The sequence below is a fragment of the Rhopilema esculentum genome, unplaced genomic scaffold, assembly GCF_057945365.1.
Source record: "Rhopilema esculentum isolate cy_ngs unplaced genomic scaffold, ASM5794536v1 HiC_scaffold_28, whole genome shotgun sequence".
In the NCBI taxonomy this organism is placed as follows: domain Eukaryota; kingdom Metazoa; phylum Cnidaria; class Scyphozoa; order Rhizostomeae; family Rhizostomatidae; genus Rhopilema; species Rhopilema esculentum.
In genome coordinates this window covers 20,178-43,934 of record NW_028300839.1, presented here as the reverse complement: position 1 = coordinate 43,934, position 23,757 = coordinate 20,178, and the positions used below count along the sequence as shown (strand labels likewise).

The 23,757-nt window shown below is 36.8% G+C and overlaps 4 protein-coding genes, 1 long non-coding RNA gene and 1 pseudogene across 5 annotated transcripts; 2 read left to right on the top strand and 4 right to left on the bottom strand.

Annotated features, from left to right (window-relative positions):
• Nucleotides 1-463: 463 nt before the first annotated feature.
• On the top strand, nucleotides 464-4,157 carry LOC148957419 (uncharacterized). Its single transcript, XM_089115387.1, has 2 exons — nucleotides 464-2,354; nucleotides 2,629-4,157. The coding sequence occupies exon 2, from the start codon at nucleotides 3,156-3,158 to the stop codon at nucleotides 3,954-3,956; it is 801 nt and encodes a 266-aa protein (XP_088971513.1). The 5' UTR covers nucleotides 464-2,354; nucleotides 2,629-3,155; the 3' UTR covers nucleotides 3,957-4,157.
• A 147-nt stretch (nucleotides 4,158-4,304) lies between these two features.
• LOC148957418 (uncharacterized) lies at nucleotides 4,305-5,897 on the bottom strand. Its single transcript, XM_089115385.1, has one exon. It carries the CDS (start codon nucleotides 5,881-5,883, stop codon nucleotides 4,813-4,815), a length of 1,071 nt encoding a protein of 356 aa, XP_088971511.1. The 5' UTR covers nucleotides 5,884-5,897; the 3' UTR covers nucleotides 4,305-4,812.
• A 1,489-nt stretch (nucleotides 5,898-7,386) lies between these two features.
• On the bottom strand, nucleotides 7,387-8,456 carry LOC148957417 (uncharacterized; annotated as a pseudogene).
• A 1,426-nt stretch (nucleotides 8,457-9,882) lies between these two features.
• On the bottom strand, nucleotides 9,883-13,368 carry LOC135682965 (uncharacterized). Its single transcript, XM_089115386.1, has 2 exons — nucleotides 13,286-13,368; nucleotides 9,883-12,670 (listed from the first exon to the last, which is right to left on the bottom strand). Exon 2 carries the CDS (start codon nucleotides 11,296-11,298, stop codon nucleotides 10,489-10,491), a length of 810 nt encoding a protein of 269 aa, XP_088971512.1. The 5' UTR covers nucleotides 11,299-12,670; nucleotides 13,286-13,368; the 3' UTR covers nucleotides 9,883-10,488.
• A 668-nt stretch (nucleotides 13,369-14,036) lies between these two features.
• On the bottom strand, nucleotides 14,037-14,666 carry LOC148957416 (uncharacterized). The gene is made up of 2 exons (XR_016145229.1): nucleotides 14,502-14,666; nucleotides 14,037-14,176 (listed from the first exon to the last, which is right to left on the bottom strand). It is a non-coding gene; the product is annotated as an uncharacterized LOC148957416 (long non-coding RNA).
• A 1,167-nt stretch (nucleotides 14,667-15,833) lies between these two features.
• Nucleotides 15,834-23,674, top strand: LOC135682970 (uncharacterized). Its single transcript, XM_089115389.1, has one exon. The coding sequence runs from the start codon at nucleotides 22,419-22,421 to the stop codon at nucleotides 22,836-22,838; it is 420 nt and encodes a 139-aa protein (XP_088971515.1). The 5' UTR covers nucleotides 15,834-22,418; the 3' UTR covers nucleotides 22,839-23,674.
• The last annotated feature ends 83 nt before the right edge of the window (nucleotides 23,675-23,757 follow it).

Sequence of the window (23,757 nt, the reverse complement as noted above, 5' to 3'; positions counted from 1 at the left end):
TCTTCCTGTTCATTAAAAGACTCATCGATTATCTGTTTGACTGCAGCAATGTTTTTTTTTCTAAAGTATAGCTTCGGCCATATTGATGAACAGAAAAAGTATTTTATCAGTTCCGTACCCTTTGACAGTAGTTTGCAAATTGTAAACTTTTTGGAATGGCAGTTTTATAGAGAGAGTAGATTCTCATATCAAATTACACGTCCAGTCATTTGATTGGTTACTTGGGTAAATAAGAAAAAAGTGGTCATTGATTTGATTGGTTAGTTGGTAGCGTCTATTGTTTAGAGACAGCGTCTATTGTTTAAAATAGACAATGGATATATAAATAGTGACGTAAATAAAAAAGTGCAGTTTTTCATACTTCGAATTTTTTTATATGAGAAACTTTTAGGTTTAATAGTAGTTTTTAAAGTAACTTCAAAAAAAAATTTTATTCCAGTTTTAGAAATTCTTTATTTAAGAGGAGTTTTAAACTAAATTCAAATTTTTTTTCATACTTAGAAAAAAATTTTAATTTAATAGTAGTTTAATATTTTTTGTTTTTTGAATAAACTTCAATTTTTTTAAAAAACTGCAAATTTTTCTAAGAAAAATTTTTTTTTGGAGGAGACAAAATTTTTTTCTTTTTAAAAAAGTAACACATAATTTAAAAATAGGTTTTTTCAATTAACATACAATAGGTGAACTATCTATAAAAACTGTGATTATTTGTTTGATTTAGTAAGAGCTGATCGGGATAGGACCAAGGTTAAAAAAAGTTAAAGAGAAGTGACCAAAACATGAGGTACAGTTACAAATATGGTTTTTTTGTAACTGTACCTCATGTATTGGTCACTTCTAAGGTAAAGTCAGCGGATATACAAAGAAGAAAAAAATTGTATGGAACAATTGTCGCAACCTTTGCACTTACTCTAAAGTGTGTGACACTTATTCCGTACGATACAAAGAACAAAAAATTGTATGGAATAATTTTCGTGACCTTTGCATTTACTGTAAAGTGCAGGAAAATTATTCCATATAAAAGTTCTCAGTGGAGATACGAAGAAGACAACATGGAGACACGAAGAGGACAAAAAATTGTATGGAAGAATTTTTTGTGGGCTCATTGATGTCTGTCGACTTGCTGGGTTGCTAAAATTGATGGCCTTGATGTGTTCACCTCTAGTTGTTGTTTCGAGATGTTTAGAGGTTACAAGACCATTAACAAAACAGCTCCAAACTCCAACAATGGACCTTGTTAAGTGCCAAGAGAAGGTCGCTCTTCTTTTTACGATGCTAAAAAGATGCACAAAGAGATTGTTAGCTATTACGAGGTGTGGTACAGGGAAGCTGAACAAATTGCGTTGTCATTCGGAACTGGCCCAAATAGGCCCAGGATTGCTTCAAAGCAAATCCATCACAACAGTATTTGGCTATCAGAGAAGTGTGATATCATAATTTGGCCTCTAACAATATTTATGCCTCTTAACAGTATTCTGAACACGCAAAAATGCGCACATTTATTTCGTTGCTTTATAGTTTACACCGCCTAAAAAGGTATGCTCAATATCATGCAAATACTCAAGAATGCTACAATTATTACAACATAACCTCAATAAATTAGTAAAGACCATATTCATAACTTATTTATTTAAATTCACTCCACCTCAAGTAATATTTTAGACATTTTATTGACTCTCAGGGGCAACTTTGTATCAAAGTCGCTAAAAATGAAACTACCTTTGTAAATCATTGAACCAGTCAAGAATTTGGTTTCAAAAAGGTCAAAAATGAGCTCAGTGGCATCAAAAATACTGGGACAGACACAAGTTCTGACATGATTCTATTAGTTTTCAGAATCTCTGTTAAAACTCCCTTGAACACCATTACTAAATTTTTGCTTCCCCCCCCCCCCCCCCAATAATAGAGAGTTTACGATTCGGTACGTATGTCACTACAGCTACTTTTAGAGATCTGGATGCAAGCACGGTCCAAGTGTATGGGGGAATCCTCATCACGTACTACTCAAGTCTACTACCTCTGGTGGCCTATTTCTACGTACTGTCGACTTCACTGCAGTTTTTAGGTGAGAATCAACAACAGCGCACTTTATTCTACATGGTAAAATATTTAAGTTTGTTATTTCCTGCCACCCATATTTGATCAGATTAGATAACTTCTTTACGTTAAGTTGTTGCAATTTCTATAACACAATTAGAGAGTTTCCGATTCACGACGCGGGAAGCGAAGACGGCTCACAGGGATCTAGAAACTAGCGCGGTCAAGGGGAATCCCACTTTGCTTGAGCCGTCTTGTTCCTGAGGACGACTCAAATTTTCGATTTTTACGTTGCGAGCTCGACGCAGAAATAAAAGGTGAGTTTTCTTCAACACTTTTGTAATACATCGTTATAAACTTAGATAATTCATTGACAGTTACCTGATGATCGCATTAGGTGTGAAAATTGGAGTGTATTTATTGAGTTTTTGCTCAGAACCTTTCTTTTCTACACACCACGGAGTGTTCAGCTCTGCCTGTCCTAATGGCACTGAGCATTATATGTTTTTCAAGTTGAATTGTTGGTAAATATCTAAATTTCCAGTGCCACAATAGACATATAGTAACGTTGTTTTTACATCTTTATTCCAGGATACATTTCAATCGTTCAAAATGGCCGCCAATTGTGAAGATTCACACAAAAGAACACTCATGTTTGTATTGATTCCATTATTAAACAAATGCATTGAAACTTACTTATCCTGAAACCGAAATCAAGTGGCATTTACCGTTGAGAGACAGCAAAATAATGGTCAAAAGCCTGCCAGATTTCCTGATGTTTTGTTGAAGTTATCAGTACATACAAGGAGAAAGCCTATGTATGATCAGTATCTGAATGGTCACCAACTTTGTATCTTGAAGTACTCTTAAAGTAAAAAGTTAACTTGCTGGAATTACTTGCTTTTGTACTTGATGCATTTTTGAATTTACATTTTGAATAAACTTTATTTAAATTGAAATCTGTTTTATGTTGTTTTGAGTAGAACAAGTGGTTAGTTTACCTTGCTGAAATAGTTGAAATTTTTTCCTGGTCTCTCCTGAAATGGATGGGCTTTAAGGTCTCAGCCAAAACTTTCCTGTATATGTGTTGATATAAACTTATTTTGAATAGGCCTAAAATGACATGGACTAAAGATCATGATGTGCTACTTTGCCGTGAAATTCTGGCAGAGGAGCCTTATCAAAATAAGCATGGGTCAAGGGAAAGGGGGAAATGCTGGGACAAAATTGCAGATGCATTAAATGGAGTAGAAAGGCCAAAGTTCAGTGTTGATCAGAGAGCTGTTAGGGACAGATTTGTAAAATTAGAAAGGAGGTTTAGAAGGAGAATGAACGAAGAAATGAGGGCTAGTGGGGTAGCACCAGAACCCAGTGAGCTAGATGAAGCAATGGAGGATATTTTGGAAAGAAAAGACAGTGCAGAGCAGCAGCAAGCAAAGTGTGATGATGGTAAGAGACAGGCAACAGGGGCAGAGAAGGAAATGGCACAGGCTGTGAGGAAAAGGGCTATGGAGAGTCTCTCAGAAACTAAGGCAAGAGAATGTTCTAAGAGGAAAAAGGGTGGTGAGACAAGTGAGTATGTTGGGTACCTGAGAGAGAAACGTGAATCAAACATGAAACTGAGAGAGAGTGAAGTTAATTTGGAAAGAAAGAAAGTTGAAATAAAGGAAAGAAAGTTGGACCAAGAAACTGAGTTGAGAAAGAGAGAACTTGAGTTGAGGGTGAGGGAGATAGAGGTGAAAGAGAAAAGTCAAGAATTAAAGGCAAGGGAGCATGAACAATTTGAAGAGAAGTTTAAAGTATATGAGGAACAGCAAAAGATGATGAATGCTCAAATAGCGTGCATTAAAAATAAATTGACAATTATTGAGGAACAAAATTTAACTATTTTAAAAATATTAGAAAGATTTGAAAAGTAATATTGTTTGCTGATATTTGCTTAATTGTATTAAAAAAGTCAAAAGGTAAAATTATGTTGAATTTTTTTATTCTAAATTCTTTTCCAACTCATTTCATAGAGAAATATTGGATAATTGATCTCAAATTTTAACTCTGTACAAATACAAATGTTTGGGTATCTTCTCGTGCTCCATCCAAAAGAGTTGTAAATAAGCACCACCCCTCCCCCCTCTAAAACACAGATTTGTATAAATATGGTACAGTAACATCACTTATGAAAGTTTTGATTATCTCTATTCAGTGCTATTTATTTAATTGGTTGTTTCAAATAAGTTAATTTTCAATTTCAGTTTAAAAAGCAGGTACTTTTTGCCTTAAAAATATTTTTTTCTTGCCTGTGATTAACAATTTATTTTCCTGTTTGCCTTTTCACTTACACTATGCTACATGTCTTTTCAAAAGATTCTTTAAGTTTGAGAAACAGGCAAACAAAACCAGGACCTTGATTTGAAAGTGAATATTTCTATAATTCTTTGTCATGTGGTCAAGAGATTGATGTTTAAATTTTTAAGTGAAACCTAGGAACGATCAAGTCAAGTATTAATGGTTAAAAATATTCAAAATGACAAAATTTTGGAATCTGTTAAAGCTTTTGTTTTTTTTACATACTTTGGTACCCAAAAGGTTTGATCATTACTTTTTAAATATTCTACAGCAGGAATGCATCCTATGGTAGTTACAAAAAATTTTCCTTTCCATGATTTCTTTAAAGAGAAAACAAAACAGATAATCGTGTGCTGTGTGAAAGAAAAGGAAAACTTAGAATTCTTGGTAGCTTTTACAAAAGCTGTTTTTTAGATCTTTGATTGGTACAACCTACTGGAAATGCTCTTCGATAGTTGGAGGATCGACATCAAAAAATTTTGAGGTGTTGTTGCCATATAAACATGTCAATCCGTTGCGTAGCAATGCACACACCATGTAGATCTTGCCAACTGCGCTCAAACCAATTTTAAGATCTTTTTTAAAATCTGTGAATTTAAAGTAATTCACAATATCTCCAAATACCCACTCAACAGAAATTCTAACTTGACTCATTGATTGGTTAAATGCCTCTTCCTCTGGAGTAAGGTCAGCCCTTCTGGCAAATGGGCATTGGAGATGCACTCTGTGGGGATAAGCTGGGTCACCATAAAGACACAATGCTTGGCCAGTTGGGGAAAATGAATGATGTTCCAGATCATGCAAGAGGCCTGACATATTTAACATGCCACTGTCATGTCTTCTTCCCTCAACTGGACCAAAAAGATTTGCAATGAGACCATTGGGAGTCACAACTGACTGGAACTTAAGGGCATGAACCCGTTTGTGTCCATTGTAAACTTCCCTCTGGTTGTCCTTGGGCCTACAAATCGGTCTTACTGTGCCATCAATGAATCCCCAGCAGTTATCCAATGCAGCACCTCTGTTGTGAATTGCCTGTGCGTACATCTTCAGGTGTTGTGGGGAAAGCCATGGCTGGTTCAGGTTTTGAAGCCGGTCAGAAAATGAATCATATAAAAAATTAACAACAAGGTTAGTTATCATGCAAAGTTGAGGCACGGATCTTCCAAACCTTGGTATCAGGTCTGCATATCTGCATGGGTACGCAAAACGTTTCAGGCAAACACATAGTGCTTCAACTGGCCCCACTACCACTCCATTTGAGCACTTAAAAACATCTGGAAGGTGTAATGCAGCAGCGAGCCTAGCTATGTCTTGTTTCTTAAACCGAAACTCGACCTCACATTCGTCCTCTCGCATCCCATCCAGATTAAAACGTTCATATTTCCAATATGGAAGTCCAACATGCAGGTTTCCGTGTCTATTTGCCTCATGAAAAACAAGGAATTCGTCATCATCGATCTCGCCGTCATCGAGCATGAGAACTAACATTTCCTCCTCCATTTTCGATATAAAATCAATTTTGGCGCCTATTCTGAGTCGTCTTCCGCATTCGTAACTTAAATTGAACACGCGAATAAGGGCCCCTCAACTCAGTTAGTACCCAGACCTCCATGAGCCGTCCTCACTTGAGTCGTCTTGAATCGGAAACTCTCTATTATCGCCAAAAATGGTTTGGACAAAAGAGCATGATCTTCTGTTGGTACAGGAAGTTTTGTTAACCAAACCATTTAATTTCAAACATGGTTGTAGGGAAAGGGGAAATGCTCGGGATAAAGTTGCAGAGTCTCTTAATGTAGTCAAGGAGCTAAGGTTTTGTGTAGACCAGAGGGGCGTCCCGGAGCGATATGCGAAGCTTGAGAAGGCCTTTTTAGAAGACAGAGCACAGAGCCAGTGGCATCAGTCCTGAAATAACAGAGCTTGGTGAAGCATTAGAGACAGTCATCGAATTTTCAGAAGCAGTTGAACAAGAAATGATAGAAGCTCAAGCTAAAAGAAAGAAACAAGTTGAAAAAGAGGTAGAAACAGCTGAGAGGGTAAGGAAGCGGTCAATGGAGAGGCTTTCACAGACAAAGGAAAGGGAAGGACAAGAAAGTGCAAAGAAGAGAAAGAAATCAGTTTATGAATTGGTTGATTATTGACAGGGCAAAGAAAAGAGAGAGGAAAGTGGGAGAAAGAGTGATTATAAAATAAAGGAAAGGAATTTAGCACTGGAAGAAAAGAAACACCAAGACTTCTTAGATTTGAAAAGACAGGAACAAATGCTCAGAGAGAAAGAGCTGCAGTTACTGATGAGACAACAAGAGGAAAGGGATAAACTTATGCTGGAAACAATGAACAAAATATTAGAAAATCAGCAGACAATTTTTCAAAGGCTTGATGATCAAAAAGCAAAAATAGACTTAATAGTAAAAAGGCAATAATTTTGTGAATAAAATAGAAGAAGTTGTAGAAGCAATGAATTACACTGGGTTTCTAAATTCTTTAATTACTTCAAAAATTTTGCCTGACCATAAATACAGCATTGAGCCCCTTTCTCATTAAGGCGTTCTTCACTAAAAGATCCTTGTTTTTGAGTGCAGACAAACACTTATCAATGTTTCTGTTTGTTAACCTGTGTTTTCTTCTAGTTCATTCATTAATTATGTATATCAAAGGGTTAGTTTTCATTGGAAATTGCCTTAATGAGTCCTGGAACCACATCACCATCTTCTAAATACCTTTGACCAGTGGGTAAAACTCCAAGCAGTATATACTGAAACGAAGCCCCACCCCCTATTCTAAAAGGCCCCCTCTTTATTGACCCTCTTTCAATGTATGAAAAATTTATCCCATAGTGGCTTAAACATTGTAAACACTAATTTCTTGAATTTGAAAAATCAGTGCATTTAAAAAACAGATTTTTTTATAGAGTTTTCAACTTTTTGTGTGTTATTTGGGAAAAATTAAGTTTGGCAAATTTGATAGGTTTTAAAAAAGCTGTTTCTCATTGAATCATTGCAGTTGTTATTCCCCATTAAAGTACTGAGCCAGGGTAGGTGGTTGGATGTTGAAATATGATGCTGTGCTGTTACTATACAGGCAGGTCAATGCATTGTGAAGTATGGCACAAACAACATAGATCTTCCCAACAGCACTGAGCCCAATCTTGAGGTCTTTCTTGAAATCAGTGAACTTGAAATAGTTCACGATGTCTCCAAAAAGCCACTCAACTGAGACTCTGACCTGGCTCATGGACTGATTGAAGGCTTGTTCTTCAGGGGACAGCACAACTCTCCTCGCAAATGGGCACTGGAGATGCACTCTTTGAAGATAGGCAGGGTCACCTTGAATACTCAATGGCTGGCCTGTTGGTGAAAACGAGTATCTTTCCAGCTGGTCCAACTAACCAGACATTCCTAATATCCCACTGTCATGCTGCCTTCCTTCAACTGGTCCAAATAAGTTGACAATAAGGCCATTAGGTGCAACAACAGACTGGAATTTCAGGGCATGTACTCGTTTATGTCCATTGTAAACAACTCTTTGGTTTTGTTTAGGCCTACAAATTGGACGCACTGTACCATCAATAAACCCCCAGCAATTGTCTAGAGCAGCGCCTTTTTGGTGAATTGCATCTGCATATCGTTGCAGATTTTCCCGTGAGAGTAAAGGCTGGTCTAGACTCCTCAAGAGATGTCCATGAGTGTCAACAATAAAGTCAATTACTTTATTGAATATCATACACAACTGAGGAACTGGCCTACCAAACCTTGGAACCAAGTCTCCATATCGACTAGGGTATGACAAACGTGCACAGTGCCATTCGTGCATTTGAAAACCTCAATGAGACGCAGTGCAACTGCGAGACTATAAATATCGTCCTTCTTAAACCGAAAATCCACCAAACATTCACTCTCATTCATGTCCTCCAGAACAAAACGATCGTAATTCAGGTATGGCAGCATACCGTGAACGTTATTTCTCCTGTTGGCATATTCAAAAATTAGAACCTCTTCAGCATCCAAAAGTCCTGTAGCATGCAGCATTATTAAGTTGTCCGCCTTTTTTTAAAAAAATTTGATTTTGGCGCCAAAGCTGCGTACTACAAACTAGGTTGTGATTCGTAACATGTTTTGTGACTACAGGGAGACAAAACTAGTGCACAGACCTCTTTGAGCAGCCGTAGTGACCTATGTAGCGGATCGTAAACTCTCTAATGATGCTTACAATGCAGTATATCACAGCAATTGGTAGAAAATGGTTTACCACAAAGTATGTCTCGACTTTGCTGTGAGACAACTTTTCTGTGAGACAACTTTTCTGTGTGGATGAATGGAAACATTGGAAATATCAGAAGTGCTGCAAGAGTGATTGGCAGTGATTGTATTTTTTTGCCTAACATGGCTAACGTTAGTAGATTCTAGGCTAATTGATTGCTTCATAACTCTTATGATTTTATAGGGAAATACGGTAATTGTAGTGGATCAGGTTTTCATGGTTACTGGAGAGACGTAACAGAAAACACATCATATAATTTCTTTATTGTTACTGGTAGTTCTTTTGGGCACAGGGCAATTTCGGAAAATTTCCCACACAAAAGTGGCGACCAAATAAAGAGATCACACAAAAAGTTTTGAATGGATCTACAGATCAAAGGAATTTTGTTTGATGAATTTATCAACAAATGACGTATGGGAGAAGCAGCCGAGCAATCAAACAGTTAGAAAATGGTAACCATAAGGCAATGGGTGCAATGCTTAAATAAGAAAATCATTCAATAGAGACAATATGGAATTGGTCACAGAAGCAGAAGTTGAAAATAAATCTATTGAAGGAAAATAAAAGTCAATTGAGAGATAGCATGCAAATGTTACATAAACATGAAAAAAGACAGGCTGGACTAGGGCTGTCCAACTCCCCAAATTTTACTATTCGATTATTCGGATAGAATATAAGCGATTATTCGGTTATTTGGCGAATATGGGCGTAAACATGGGTGTGGTAGGGTGTGGTCAATAAAATACAATAAATGATCAAATCTCTCTGCTAAGATTTAAAACTCGCAAGATTATAAATTTTAATGTGGAAAGCGATTGTTTGTAAAACATACGCATTGAAATATGTTCAAGTTGTCATTAAATTTTTGTTCAAAAAAATTAAAGCGTTGACATTTTCTGGCAGCAGACTGCATCTCTTCTTATTAACGATGTTCCCTGCAGCAGAAAACACTCTTTCTGAGGGGACTGAAGTTGCGGGAGCACAGAGAAATCTTTTGGCCATTAATGCAACCTTGGGAAACCTTTGAGCATTCTGCTTTCACCAAATTAATGGGTTGCTATTAGGATGCATGGCAGGTTCCTCAAGAAAGTAGCTGTACTCATCTCGTAGTAGCTGTTGGTCATCATAATAATCTGATCCAAGTAGAAGTACAATGGCAGATTTCTTTGTAGCAGGTTCTTCCTCCACAACCGGCTCTTTATCAGTTGTGACAAGATTGACCAGAAACCTCACATGCTCTTGAACAGAAAATTGCATTTCAGAAGACAGGAATTTGAGGTTCTTGTGTCTTGGGTCTGAAGCAGATGAAACTGCAGCAACAGAATCACCCTTCAAATCCATAAAAAATCTTTCCTTCAAGGCCTGTGAAACTTTCCTTTTAAATTCTCGCAGTAGCTGCCAATCCTGTATTTTCACATCCAAAAAATTTTTCAACAATCCAGTGACGACAGGAAGAATACATGACACCGATGTGTTTTGCTCCGAAGACATTGCAGTTGTTGCTATTTGTAACGCATGAAGAACAGGTAACAGAGAGGTAATTTTGTTCCACTGAACTACGCTTAGAGGCAACTCTTCCTCTTTTGTTGGCTTGACAATATTGTGATCAGACAGAACTACTTGCACGCATTGCTTTTGGCTCTCCAAACGCTGAAACATTTCGTAGACACTGTTCCATCTTGTCTTGCAGCTTTGGATCAGGCGATGTTGCTCTACTTTCAATTTAATCTGGGCTGCATCAAGAGCTGTTGTTGCTGACGCAGATTTCTTAAAATATTTGACAATTTTGGAAGCAGCTTTGATGAGTAAATTCACTTCTTCGATTGCAAAGCCTTCCTTTACAGCTAATTACAATGTATGGGCAAAACATGGGAAATCTTCCCAGTCTTCGCAAAGTCTCCCTGCAGCTACCTGGTTTGCAGCGTTATCTCTCACACAGACGCGAATTTTTCCTTCCAAACTCCACTCCATCTTCACCATCTCCAGACGTATTGCCAGGTTCTCTGCCGAATGTCGTTCGTCCATTTCACTGGTATCCACAACAAATGTCTGCATCTCCCAGTTTGTATCAATAAAATGGGCAGTTACAGTAATGTACGACTCAGTTGCAAGTGAGGTCCACGCATCAGTAGTTATAGAAACATCAGTAATGTTTTCCAAACTTTTTTCTATATTTCTCCTGACTTTGTTGTAAATTTTATTAATGCGTCTCATTATTGTTTGGTGAGATGGGACTTTATAGTCTGGCTCAATAAAACCCATAAATTGACGAAAGCCTTTACCCTCAACCATGTAAGCTGGCATCATATCTAAGGCCACCATCTTTGCTATCAATGTGGTGATTTGTTCAGCCCTACCAGAGTTACACTTTCGTTGCCCAATCATGTAGTTTGTCATTGTTTGCTGATTTTTCGGTACATGTTGGCTACTTTGGACAGCTGAGGCTGATGCGGAATCTCGGGATGGAGGCTGATTAGAAGTTGGAATCTGGACGTTTTGTTGTTGAGGTTGACACACTGTTGGGTGTTTGCTGCGGACATGTGATAACATGGAACTTGTTCCACCACGATAACTAAGACGATCTTCGCACAGCTTACACTTAACTTGTTTTTCGTCTATTTTTGCAAAATATTCCCAAACCAAACTTGATCTTTTCATCTTATTTCGAAAATGATTTTTACCGTTTAAATGAATGTTAAAATAAAACTTACTCAGTAAAGTACTAGCAGTTTTTCCGCTCTAAAATGACTCCTAAACAATGCCACATATGACTTCCTATTTATACGATTTTTCTAAGGTAATTTTAGCATCTTTACATCATCCCTTGCTGACAAGAGCCCCCTCAAAGCAAACTACGAAGCAGTTGCCATGGAAGGCGATTAACTAAATCACAGTAAACAGCATTCCCAGCCTATTTTAAGCGATTGATAAGTAAGGTTCAAAATAAACCTAGTTACGTAATGTCTCAACACCATTACCCAGAAGAGGTGCTCATATCTTTTATCGTAGACGTAAAATTCTTAGATTTGGAAGTGGCAAAAAATTACTGAAGTGCAGAAGACTAACTCATTGAAATTTGACTGTATCAAAGAATGCAACTCCAGTAAATTATTCAGATTCGAAAACTATTTTTGTAATATTTTCCTTTATTATAGGAGAAACCATTCGGCGTACCCTGATTAGCGAATTCCCCCGTCAAGATTGCCTCGATGCCACATCTCAGGTGTCCATAAGGCTTTGATGATTCAGAGCTCTATAAATGCTCTTCGATAAACCTGAACCAATTCTTCGCAGGTTTACCAACGCTATGCAGACCCCCTACCCACCCAGATGTTGAAATACTTATTGTAAAGGCAAAGTTCATACGGTCTGTAAAATGCATTCTATCTTTTTAATGTGTATTTTTGAAAATATATTATCAGTTTGAAACTATGTTAATTTGAAGTAATTTTAAGCAAAGTAGAAGCGAAACCCATATGGAAAAACTTTTTCTTGGCTGCAAAATATGTTTTTATTTTTTAGACAGAAACACAACAAAAAAGCACCTGCCAATTTTTATCCATAGACGTCTTTCAAGTTAACCATGATTGGTTCCTGTGTAGAGAGGATCAGGATGATCTGTGTGTTTATTTGACATATGTCTCATGATTGAAGTCCATTTGGCAACTGTGTTCCAGGTATCCAAAACCACGACTAATGGCAACTGACCAATCAGGAACCTGTCTAGAGACCCTTGGTGACCCCATGTGTTGGCAAAATTCTCTGGACGTCAAATTAGATGATTTCAGTAAAAGGTCGAATGTACTATGTATTTTTGTGCGTTATTTATCCACATGTGTGTTTTGATATTAACAAAATTAACAATCTTGAAAAAAACATGTGAAAGTCAAGAAGCGTGAAAGTGTGTTGTAGATCAATCAAAAATTAGATCGCTTAAGATGGGCTCCAGTCTTACTGGATTACCTTCTTCCGAAGGGTCGTTTTTTTCCATCGACTTTGCCTGGCCATCTTTTCTCAGCCTTAACACGTCCTTGGAGAAATTGAAATTGCGGAAGCTAATTAAAGATTCGCTTTATATTCATGTACTGATGATTCCGACTACTATGCATTAGTAAGACAGGTGGGCTCTGTTCACTATCCTAGTGTTTGGTTTAATGTTCACTACTTCCACAAAAAAGGGGGGGGGGTAGCAATTTATCTCAGGTAAAGAGTTTCAGGCTTACTATAATCACTTCCTTAATTGTATTGGGTTTAAAATACTCATGGTCAGGAAACAGAGAGTGGTCAACTTGTCTCGATCCCCTTTCTTGCAACTCTGTTTTCTAAAATATTTTAAAAAATTGTAGCTTGCTTTCAATTATAGATATTTTAGAGACAGATGCATAGTTTAATATCTTTATCAATTAAAACAAAAGCGTGCTATGATTTGAATAAACAAATTATAAAGAGTTAATGCCTAAACTGTACAGTATAACAGAGTTCTGCAAACACCTTCACATTAAAAAATAGCAGGTTTATAAATATAAGTTGATGTGTCTGGTTTTGTCTGACGGTATTTTAAAAACCCCTGCGCCCCCTGGCCAGCATCCCTGGGAGAAAGTAACAAACATGCAAAAAATACAACAGAAACAGAACATCAGTTTACCTTGTGGATGATGGTGCTGAAGTTCCCGTCAAAGACAATTAGGGCACTGCATTGGTGGTGAAGCTTTTGCAACGACCTCCTGGAAACATTCTACACCAGGATGAAGGACTGCCCGCGATACAAGCGTTACCAACAACGGCAGCCCCTTGTCCTTGCTTATATGGACGCCATCTTTCTACGACCTCAAACGGCAATCCTCCAATTTGAAAATTTGGCTTCATGTCCAGGTACTGGATTTCAAGCTTCTTGCACTCTTCGGCCATCATCTTGCCATATAGCTCCTCTCGAATCCAAAATTCATCAAGCCGCGGCAATATTGATACGGCAATAATCTGTGTTTGATAATAAAAAATAAATGCTGTGAACTGCACATTGCAAAGAGGTTTTACCTGCTAGAACTTTTATTTGCAGATGTGACTAACGACAGGAACACAGTTCTCAAACAGACCATAAGAAAATGAAAAAAGAATGCTCCCCTAAAGAACAAATTTATGTTACCTGAGCCTTTTCACAATCATTAAGAAATGATAATGATACTTTTTATTTTATTCGACACGTGAAAATCAAAACTCAAAGACAGATAGTTTTACCAAAAAATGTGAGGATAGCCTTTCTAACATTTGCTTTGGAGAACTTTTGCTGCACAGTGACAAGCAACCCATAGAAATCATTCCTCGCACGATCAACCATAACATGTTGCAATATATCATTCGTACCAACGAGTAATGCAGCTGTGTTTGGGGTCGCCCCTGTAGGGAATTTTGCAGCCAAAACTTCTTGCTCAACGTGCCAGAAACATCAACCGGGCGTTGAATTAACACACCAATCCTTGGGACATGGAACATCCCCTTGCACTAGTGGGTGTAACTGTGAGCCAGGAAATACTGCCACCTGTGATTTTCAAAAGTCTCTTTAGGAAAAATGTTATTAATGAATCAGGACAAATATTTCACAAGATAACGAAATCACAGTCTCCAAGTGTAGACGGATGTAATTGCTATATGTGTGTATTACCTATGCATGCTCAGTGTGCTGCTATTTAGATAAAAAGCTTCGTAATTAAGATTGTAGGATAGTTGCGAGAGATGGGTTGTATAATAAAAGTAAATTTTGTGTAAGTTATAATTGAAGGGAAATGAAGTTTTCGCTGAAATAACAAAAAGATTGAATGCTTCTAGATCTACATTCATATGTAAAATTGGAAGAAAATACTGACCAAGTTGTTAGTCTCCTCCTTTGGACAGCTTATGCGGCAGTTTTGCTTCCCGGATATATCAATCTTCCAGAACTTTGCTTTAGATCTTTTTCCTGTTTCCTTGACTCCTTCTCCATGAATTCCCCAACTACGTGTTGCAACACCACTTTGAATCACGTATTCCATATTTATTAGGGTATCCAATAAATAGGGTATCCAACCTGAATGCGCTATTCCACTACCACACTCGCTTATATACCGACATGTAACATCATTATTATTAATATGCAGCAATTAGAAAGAAAAAACCCCTGATTGGCTAGCATATTTGGATGGACTTCCTTAACCAAACTTTGAAAAAATCATTGACAACCTTTACAGTAGATCTACCAGAGAGAATTTAACATATAAATGCCAATATTTTCTTTGAACATGCAAAACATCGGTGACTAAATGGTGGAAGAATATCCATGATGGTCATGCGCTTTCGTACATTTTGGGAGGCTGTACATTTTCTTGTGCCAATTAATGTTGTTACAATATGGTTTCCGTGTGACTAAACCAATATATTCGATGCAACTATGTAAAGTCGCTTGGAAGCTAATCTAATCACGTTTATGTTTTTTGTAGACTGCAAAAGGGAGGTTCCTTGAGGCGTTTTGTTCTTCGTCAGACGATCGAGTCACCATTTAAATCGCTCTTTTAACAAGCCATAACGAATCCATTACAGGTATCCAAAAAGGGGGAACACAAAATGGTTGACAGTGCACACCAATAGGGAGATCTCGAATACCTTTGAGCCAATACCTCATTCCCTTTTTCATTGCCTGCTTGGATAATTTTTTTGGTGATACTTTTGCAAACATGCCAAAAATCATGGTAATGCTGAGTGGAAGGTTCAGAGATGCGTAGCCATTTTGCTATATCTCTATGTCTATCATTGATGCGATTGTCTTTTTATAAGCATTCCTTTACTGGTAATATTTTGAAAGGAAGGTTTCGCACCCTCCAGTTCCATTGCATTGCTACTTTAGCCTTTATTTGACTGAAAAGTGAGAAACATATTTTGATAATTTCGGAATCAAATTTATAAAGGAAACTGATTTTATTTATAGAAATACAGATCTCTTTCATATATTACATGATTGATTTTCAAACAAAGCTCTGCTGTTACCTTCGGTTATAGACAACTGAAAAGAATTTCTTGTAGGTACCCACAATTACCTGCAAAAATTCAAAGTGAACCAATTTGGAGATGCTGTGTAAAAACACCGTTTACCCTCAAAATTTGGCATTATGCCCCATTGAGTCAAACCTTCCATCTCCAAACCACATTGTATCTCTTACTGTTCTTTAGCTGTTCAATCATTTGTTGACTTTTTTCCATTGTGTAACAAAACAGATGGGAAGAGAAAGCGATTTTGGTGACCTAAGAAGGATCTTGTGCAAATCACTGACATTCCCATGTGATTAAACATCAAGAAAACCCGATTTATGCTAACTCCAGACATTAATATTCCAAAACTTAGCATGAAGTTTCCTGCTGGGAATTTTCAAAAATTATATGGTTGGCTTCACCATGTGAAAATTATTCCACAGTGGTTACGTCTCTGGATAACAGTCACCATGGTTCTATTTGACTTCATTTGGCAAGTTGGGTTTTCACTCCTGCAATAGCAGAACAACCCAAACAGCACTGCCAGCATGAAGTAGAATTCCAAAAACTTTGGTTCCTTTAAAGGATGTGTTCCAGATTCCACTCTCTTAAGAAAAATCCTATGTTATCACATTTTTTATAAATTAATTTTATTTAATATAAACATGTATATATTTGGGAAAAGGCTGACGTTTCCTTGTTTGAAGAGTGAAATGTTTTCCAGAAAAATAATCAATTTTCTTTTATCATTGTTTTACTAAAACATTGTCTAAATATTCAAGTATTTTTTCATTTACTAAGAGGAGGAAGGTCTCAAAATCAAGGGTCTATTTAAACTAGAACAATCATGCTGAAATTTGAATATACTCTATTCCCAAATTTTTGTACTGTCTATTAATATCCGAAAAGTATTATTGTTAAACCCCACTTAAAACTTCTTTTTTTCAAATGTTGACCAGTTTGATGAACCAGGACAAAAGTATTGGGAAAATATGCCAAAGATCTGCTGGCAAGAAGGGACCATTTGTTTTTGCCTCAATGCTTCAAGCACAATCCCAGGATATAGGGTGCAATGCACTCTAAGTAATTTTTATGTGACCAGGGCCTCCAGACTCTTGAAAGACTTGGGAAATTAAATACGGTTGTTGAAAAAGATTTCATAGATTCTCTAAAAGTTTTAACAAAAGCATTGTTTTGGTGCATTGCTTTTCTTTCTGATTAAGTTACAGTTACAGGCAGTTGATTCCAAACCAGAGGCGGAACGTAGTAGCTTTTTGCGATGTAAATAGAACTTGTAATAATTTGATATATATATGGTTTGTAATTGTCACAGAGCCCAAGTCCCATACCTTTAGCCGCTACTACCCCCCATAACAACGCCTCTGTTTCAGAGACTTGACTTGTAAAGAAATCTCCATGTGGACTCCACTTGCGCTCCACAATACATGTAAACAAATCTCCATGAGATATTCAAAGAAAGCTCCACAAGACATGTAAACAAAGCTTTACAAGTGTGAAGCACAGATGATGATAAAAGCGGAAGTGTATGTAAAATATAAATGTAAAATAAACACTTAATGTAAACCCCCTGAGAATCCTTCAATTTTTTTTTCAACTTCCATATCTGAGTTTTCATTGGTTTAAATCTTCCTTGCAGCATTTGGCAATTGTCTGGCCAAATGTCCTGTTCAGCACTAGAACTGGCATCTTCCAAACAATCTTCAACGCTAGATTCTTTGTCTTTGAATATCTAAGAATAAGAAATGACGCTCTAGTCGTAGTCCATTGAAATATGTTTAAATATATATTGCACTGAAATGCGAAATAATAATATCCGATTGATCAACTTTGGCGAGTAGAGGATTTATAGGTCATAGGCCTATAATGATTGGCCAAAATGCACCCCGGCTTTCATTCACGATGTGTCATTTCTGTAGGTGCTGCCTGTCTATTTGCTACATCAATAGTTAGAACAGCAAGCTCATTTAACTTTGGATTCAAAACCAAGGCTTCTAGCGACGTCTCTGTTCATATTGTAGCAGGCATCATCAAAATGTTTAGAGCAACAGATTGAACTTTTCAACGGCTGACAGTCTTTCTTGTGCCTATGTACAAAGCACACCAGTCTCACGAATCTTTCTGGGTAAAGAGTTTTTTTTGGATATTTGTGAAAGGATATAACTTCTGTAAATTATTTATTCTTACAGCTTTTGTTGTTTGGCCCACCAGCAACACAAAGAACAGCCTCCAACAATCTTTTTGCAGTCACACTATTCCTCACGCTTATCTGTTTTGAATACTTTTGATTGAGTACTCACATGCCAAGTCATCATCTTGACATCACAATTGAATGCAAAATATTTCTGTGAAATTACTCAAAATTCTGACTTTGGAAAACTGTAACTTTCGTTTAGGACATCATTCCCGACTAATAATTTCCAGGCATTTTTATCTGAAAACATTTTATAGACAAAAATTTGAATATTCAAATGTTACCCATTCAAATGGAAGCTGACAATTGGGTGTCTATGAAAGACCAATGGTGTCTCCATCTTCTTACAATACTTTCAGAAATACATGGTTTAAGCGTTATTGCACCGATAGGTTTGTCTAAGAATTCAAATGCACTCAATTAACTTGAATTCCAAGGGTTAAATGAGACCCCGTTCACACTACAGAAAAAAGAACAGAACTCTTTGGTTCAGTGCCTGAAAAAGCGACGATAGCTCTTCCATTTACACTAGGCATCTTGGTTCAATTCTAGTTTTGGAATGGCTCTGTTCTTCTTTGGTAAATGCCAAACTCTTTGGTTCTGTTCCCAACACATGCTTGTTTTCTCTAGTGTTAACAGTCAGGAAAGAAACTTTTTGGTTACAATTGAAAACAAGGTTTAATCTAAAGTTGGGGAGAGGCTTTTTTATAGTGTCAGTCATCAATTCCGTGTCACTGCGCATGCTTCGCATGAAAGTTCCCTTGTTTTTTACTCAGGGGCAGCTGGGAACCGAATTCTTGTTAGAAGGGGGGAAGATATAGACTCATTGAGGTCCTACCCCTGAAAAAAGGTTTTTTATGTATTTAAGTCTTAAGTCTAAATTTGAGATTAAAAATGGGTTTCTTCAGAAAAGGTCAACCACATTCCATGGGAAGGACTCTATTAATCTGGTCTATACAATAATTGATTTTGAAACAGCTTACAAATTCTGAAATTACCCCAATTAGAAAATGATTTCTGCCTCATGTCTATTAAAGGTCATGTCATGTCTATTAAACTACTTATAGTACAGGCTATAATAATTATGTTATAAACTTTAAACCGTGGACCGGGCTACGCAGAGAATTAAGAGCGAAAACACCCTTTGCATATTATCAACAAAACCTTTTTATATATTTGTAGTGATTCCATTCATTCTAATTTTTCCTCAACTATCGCCATCCATTTTTACTTTGTTTATTTTACCTACAGTAATTTCTTCACATCACTACCTCATCACTACACGCTACGAGCATATCACTATGTCAACATTTCCTCTCTTTTGTTTAGGCCCTCATCAACCCTACACATCTACCTAAATCTCAATTCATAAACTATTCACACTTAGCCTAGCCCTTCCTATCCTTTGTTTTCCTTACATCATTCGTGTTAATTTTAGATATTCATTTCTGTATATAAGCATGTTAATTTTTATGTAAGTCAGTTCAGTTCAGTTCACATCAGAGTTACACAGGCAACACACTGTCTCTCTCACTGGCTCCGTGTTCTCTGCACGTAAAATAAGACACGCTGGGTTGGAAATGACACGTTAGTCAAGGATGGTTTTATTAGTGAACGAATCGCACATAACAAGGCTCAATTCTTGTTACACTAAATATTTATAACTGCAATCACTTTACAACACCGCATGTTCCTACTCCCTACTCCAATCTAATCTAATCACCTCCGACGTGCTGAGCTGCAATCCGCTGCGCATGCCGCTACGCAGTACTTTACAACACACTCCCGGGGGTTGATCACCTATTCTGATCTAAATTACACAATATAGTTCAAATTTAATAACAGCTTGTTGCAATAAGAAACATCAACATAACATAACAAAACAAAGCAGTATAAATGCGATATAAAACTACAAAACTTTATAATGTCGGTTCAGTTCTCCTATTATTGCAACATTGCGCCTTGGCCTATCGAGAGTCTGCGTGTCCTTTTGTGGTAATTCGCTGATCTTGCACAAATGCATATCTTCGTTGTTAGAAGACTCTTCGATGTTTTTACCTACATGGAGTTCTAATGGAATCAGATGTTTAATTGAGCGAGTAAATACACGTTTACCTCCTGTTTCCGTAGGGATCTCAAGCCTTGCTGCTCTAACATACCCATCTTTTCCTGGCAACAATTCTGTAATTTTTCCCATTTTCCAAAAGCACCTTTTTGTCTGCTCATTCTTCAATAGAACTACATCTCCTGCAGATATAGAAATACTGTTAGGAATCTGTTTCGATTTAAAGACTTCCATAAGTCCTACAAGATATTCCTTTTTCCAACGCCGAGTGAATCTTGCTAACAATTTATGATGGTACCTTGCCTGTTGGACCAGGCTTCATATGTGCTAAGAATTTCTGCATGTCTATGGTTAGAAGATTGTGCTAAATTTCTTCCATTTACAAGTTGTGGCAGTGTCAAAGGATACGATATTCCCCTTAAATCAAGATGCATATAGGTAAGTGGCCTTGAATTTATGACAGCTTCTATTTCAACTAAAATGGTGTTTAATTCCTGAAAACTTAGGAATGCGCGTCCTATATTCTTGATCAAACAACGCTTCACGCTTCTAACTAATCTCTCCCACCAACCACCTATCCATGGACTTTTTTCCTACAATGAATTTCCACCTGAGACATTGACTTGTGAGATGCTCGTATAGCTTGGGGGAATGAAATAGTTTCTTTACTTCCTTTGACATTGCCTTATACGTCTTGGCATTATCACTCATGATTAATCGAAGTACACCTCTTCTAGCACAAAACCTACGAAAGGCACGAATAAATGAAGGCACATCTAAAGATTCTATCAACTCTAAATGAACCGCTCTGGTCGAAGCGCATGTGAACAAGCATACGTAACATTTCTCTTCATTTTTGTCTACGCCCTTTACATAAAGTGGACCCACAAAATCAACTCCTGTATTACTAAATGGTGGACTATCATCTACTCTAAATTCCGGAAGGTCTGGAGTGATATTACATTTAAATGGCAGTCCTTCAATTCTTTTACACGGTAAGCACCTTCTTAATATCTTCTTGACTATCTCTCTGCCTCTTAATATCCAATAACGTTCCCTTATAGAACTTAGCGTCTCTCCAATGCCATCATGAAATACCTTCAAGTGTGCTTCATGCACTACAAGTTCAGAATAGTAACATTTTGATGGCAAAATAATAGGCTTTTTTCCACATCTGTGAAAGCTGCATTGCCAAGTCGTGACTTGCAACATAATACTTGTTCCTCATCAATAAACAAATTGAGCTGATTAATCAAAGGTAACTTTGAAATCCTTTTTTCACGAAGACATTCAATTTCCTTAGCAAAAGCCTTACCTTGAACGACTTTCAGAACATAATTTTCAGCCTTCTCTATTTCTTCTGTCGTTACTTGACTACTTACCTCTGGTTCAAACTTCTTAATTCTTGCCTTAATGTTAGCAATGAACCAAAATACCCATGCCACAGATCTTAACAACTTTATTCTAGACAAAAACTGATTAAACTCTATAGTTTCTGAATTAGTAAACTCTGCGTCCCTCCCGTAAGACTTATTAGAGAGTTTGAGAAACACGATGCGACAGGTCAAGACGAGCTGGGGGAGTCTAGTAACTAGCGCGACCATCTCATGTTTTTCCAATCCAGCTCGTGGAGGCCAATTTCACAACCCAGATTTTCGATTTTTATGTTGTGAGGACAACCCGGACATTTAAATCGTAAGTACACTATGTTGATTTTGTTAAATTCGGCGATTTTATTCTTTTTGCATCTGATAATGTATTTTGGTTAGATTTTAAGTAATATTTCTCACTTTTGTAGGCCCATTCACGAAGAAGCTGTGAGATGAATTCTCAAGGACCCCACGAGGCAAAGAACCAAACGTTTGTGAACATTGTAGTATAATTAATCTACAGATTTTAAAAACGGTTGAGTTGAGGCAAATAGTAAAAATAATGTCAGGCGTTCTACTAAGCTAATGGGCTAGCCCTAAATGATTTCTTTCTAAATTTATGCAAAAGAAGTTATAGTGTGACAGTGCTATTTTTTTGTTATTCATATCTTAACTGAAAGTAGCTGTTCATTTATTTTAAGAAATGTATTTTACCGTTTTTCCTTAAAATCCAACAAAATGAAAATTGTCATTAAGAAATCCATTATATTCCATGTTGCCACTAAATTTTGATTATGTGTTGTTGATTGTGGTACAATTGTTTATTAGTCTGAAATTTGCAAATATAAATTTATTCATGATTTGGATCAGATATGAGTGCTTATTGTCTTTTTTCTATTCTTATGTTCTATTAATTAGGCCAAAAATGACATGGACCTTAGAGTATGACACACTGCTCTGTAGAGAGATCCTTGTTGAGGAGCTCTTTCATTTTAAAATGGGTACTTGAGAGCGTGGTCACGTTTGGGATAAGGTGGCTACCATTTTAAATAAGATATTTGAACCACGTTTCTCTGTTGATCAAAGAGCAGTGAGGGACCGATTTTTGAAGCTTAAACGAGGCTTTAAAAAAAAGATGTCAGAAGAAGAGAGTGGTATCAGCCCACCAGAGCCAACTGAATTGGAGCAAGCGATTCAGGACATTATTGAAAGGAGGGATGAAGCACAGAGTGAAATGGCCAGGGCTGGTGAGAGAGTTGCAGAAAAGGAGAAAGAAACAGCTGAATCTGTAAGAAAACGCTCTATGGAAAGATTGGGAGAGACAAGGGAGAGAGAGTGTCAGGAAGGTGGGAGAAAAAGAAGAAAGGCTGATGGGGACAAAGAGGTGATCAACTATATGCGAGAAAAGACTGAGAGAGATCGGCAACTAAAAAGAGAAGAGTTTGAATTGAGAAGAAGAGAGATTGAGGTAAAAGAAAAGGAAATTAAGATAAAAGAGAAAGAGATTGAGATCAAAGAAAAAGAGAAGGAGAGAGAATGGGAAGTTAAGAAGTGAGAGCTAGAAATGAAGGAAACAAATAATGAGGCAAGGGCAAATAGGGACAGGGATATGATGGTCATGTTTCAGCAGCAGCAAGGGCAAATGCAGCATCAGAACCAACTGCTGCTTGATGTTGTCAATAAGCTGTTGGACAAATTTACTTAAATTTTAGTCATATTGACACTAAAATTGAAATATTTTCCTAAATAAGCCTCTCTAGAATCAACATATTAAACAAGACCTTCTGTTTAATAAACCTTGCCACTATTTTGCTACTAGATTTAAAAAACACCTTTTTTACAGATATCAATTTTTAAATATTAAGACAGCTTCTATATAAGCTCCAAAAGTTTAAAGGAATCAATTTGATCTAAATGTGTTGAGTTTTACATCATTTGTTTGTTATCCATGAATTTTGTAAAGTATCTTGTATCTTTAATGATTTAGGCCTTTTGTGCATAACTCAATTAGGCAATTACAATCCTAGAAACTGTACTTGGTTCTCCAAGAATTTCTTTATGAGTTAACTGACTATCATTATCAGGAAAGTACCACTTAAAACTGTTCTATTCTTTACACTAAAAACATATACACTAAATAACAAACCAGTGAACACTGATTCTTTTCATCCAATCAACTATGCAAGACACAGTTTTAGTTTCACCATTTTAAAAACTAACAAAAATTCTTGAGAAATCTGTTAAGTGTAGAAGATGTTTGCGAGGAAGATGGCAAATTTATTGCTTAGCTAGATGACAAACTTGCTGCTTAGAGGGCTGGTTAATGAAATATTTGGTTAAAAGTATATTTTATATTCATAAACAAGCAACATTCTTGGTTTGTATGATAGTACATTTTCAATGCTTTCAATTATATCTGTATGACCTCAATATCAACCTTTTATATCACATTTACGTCAATCAAAATCCAAAAC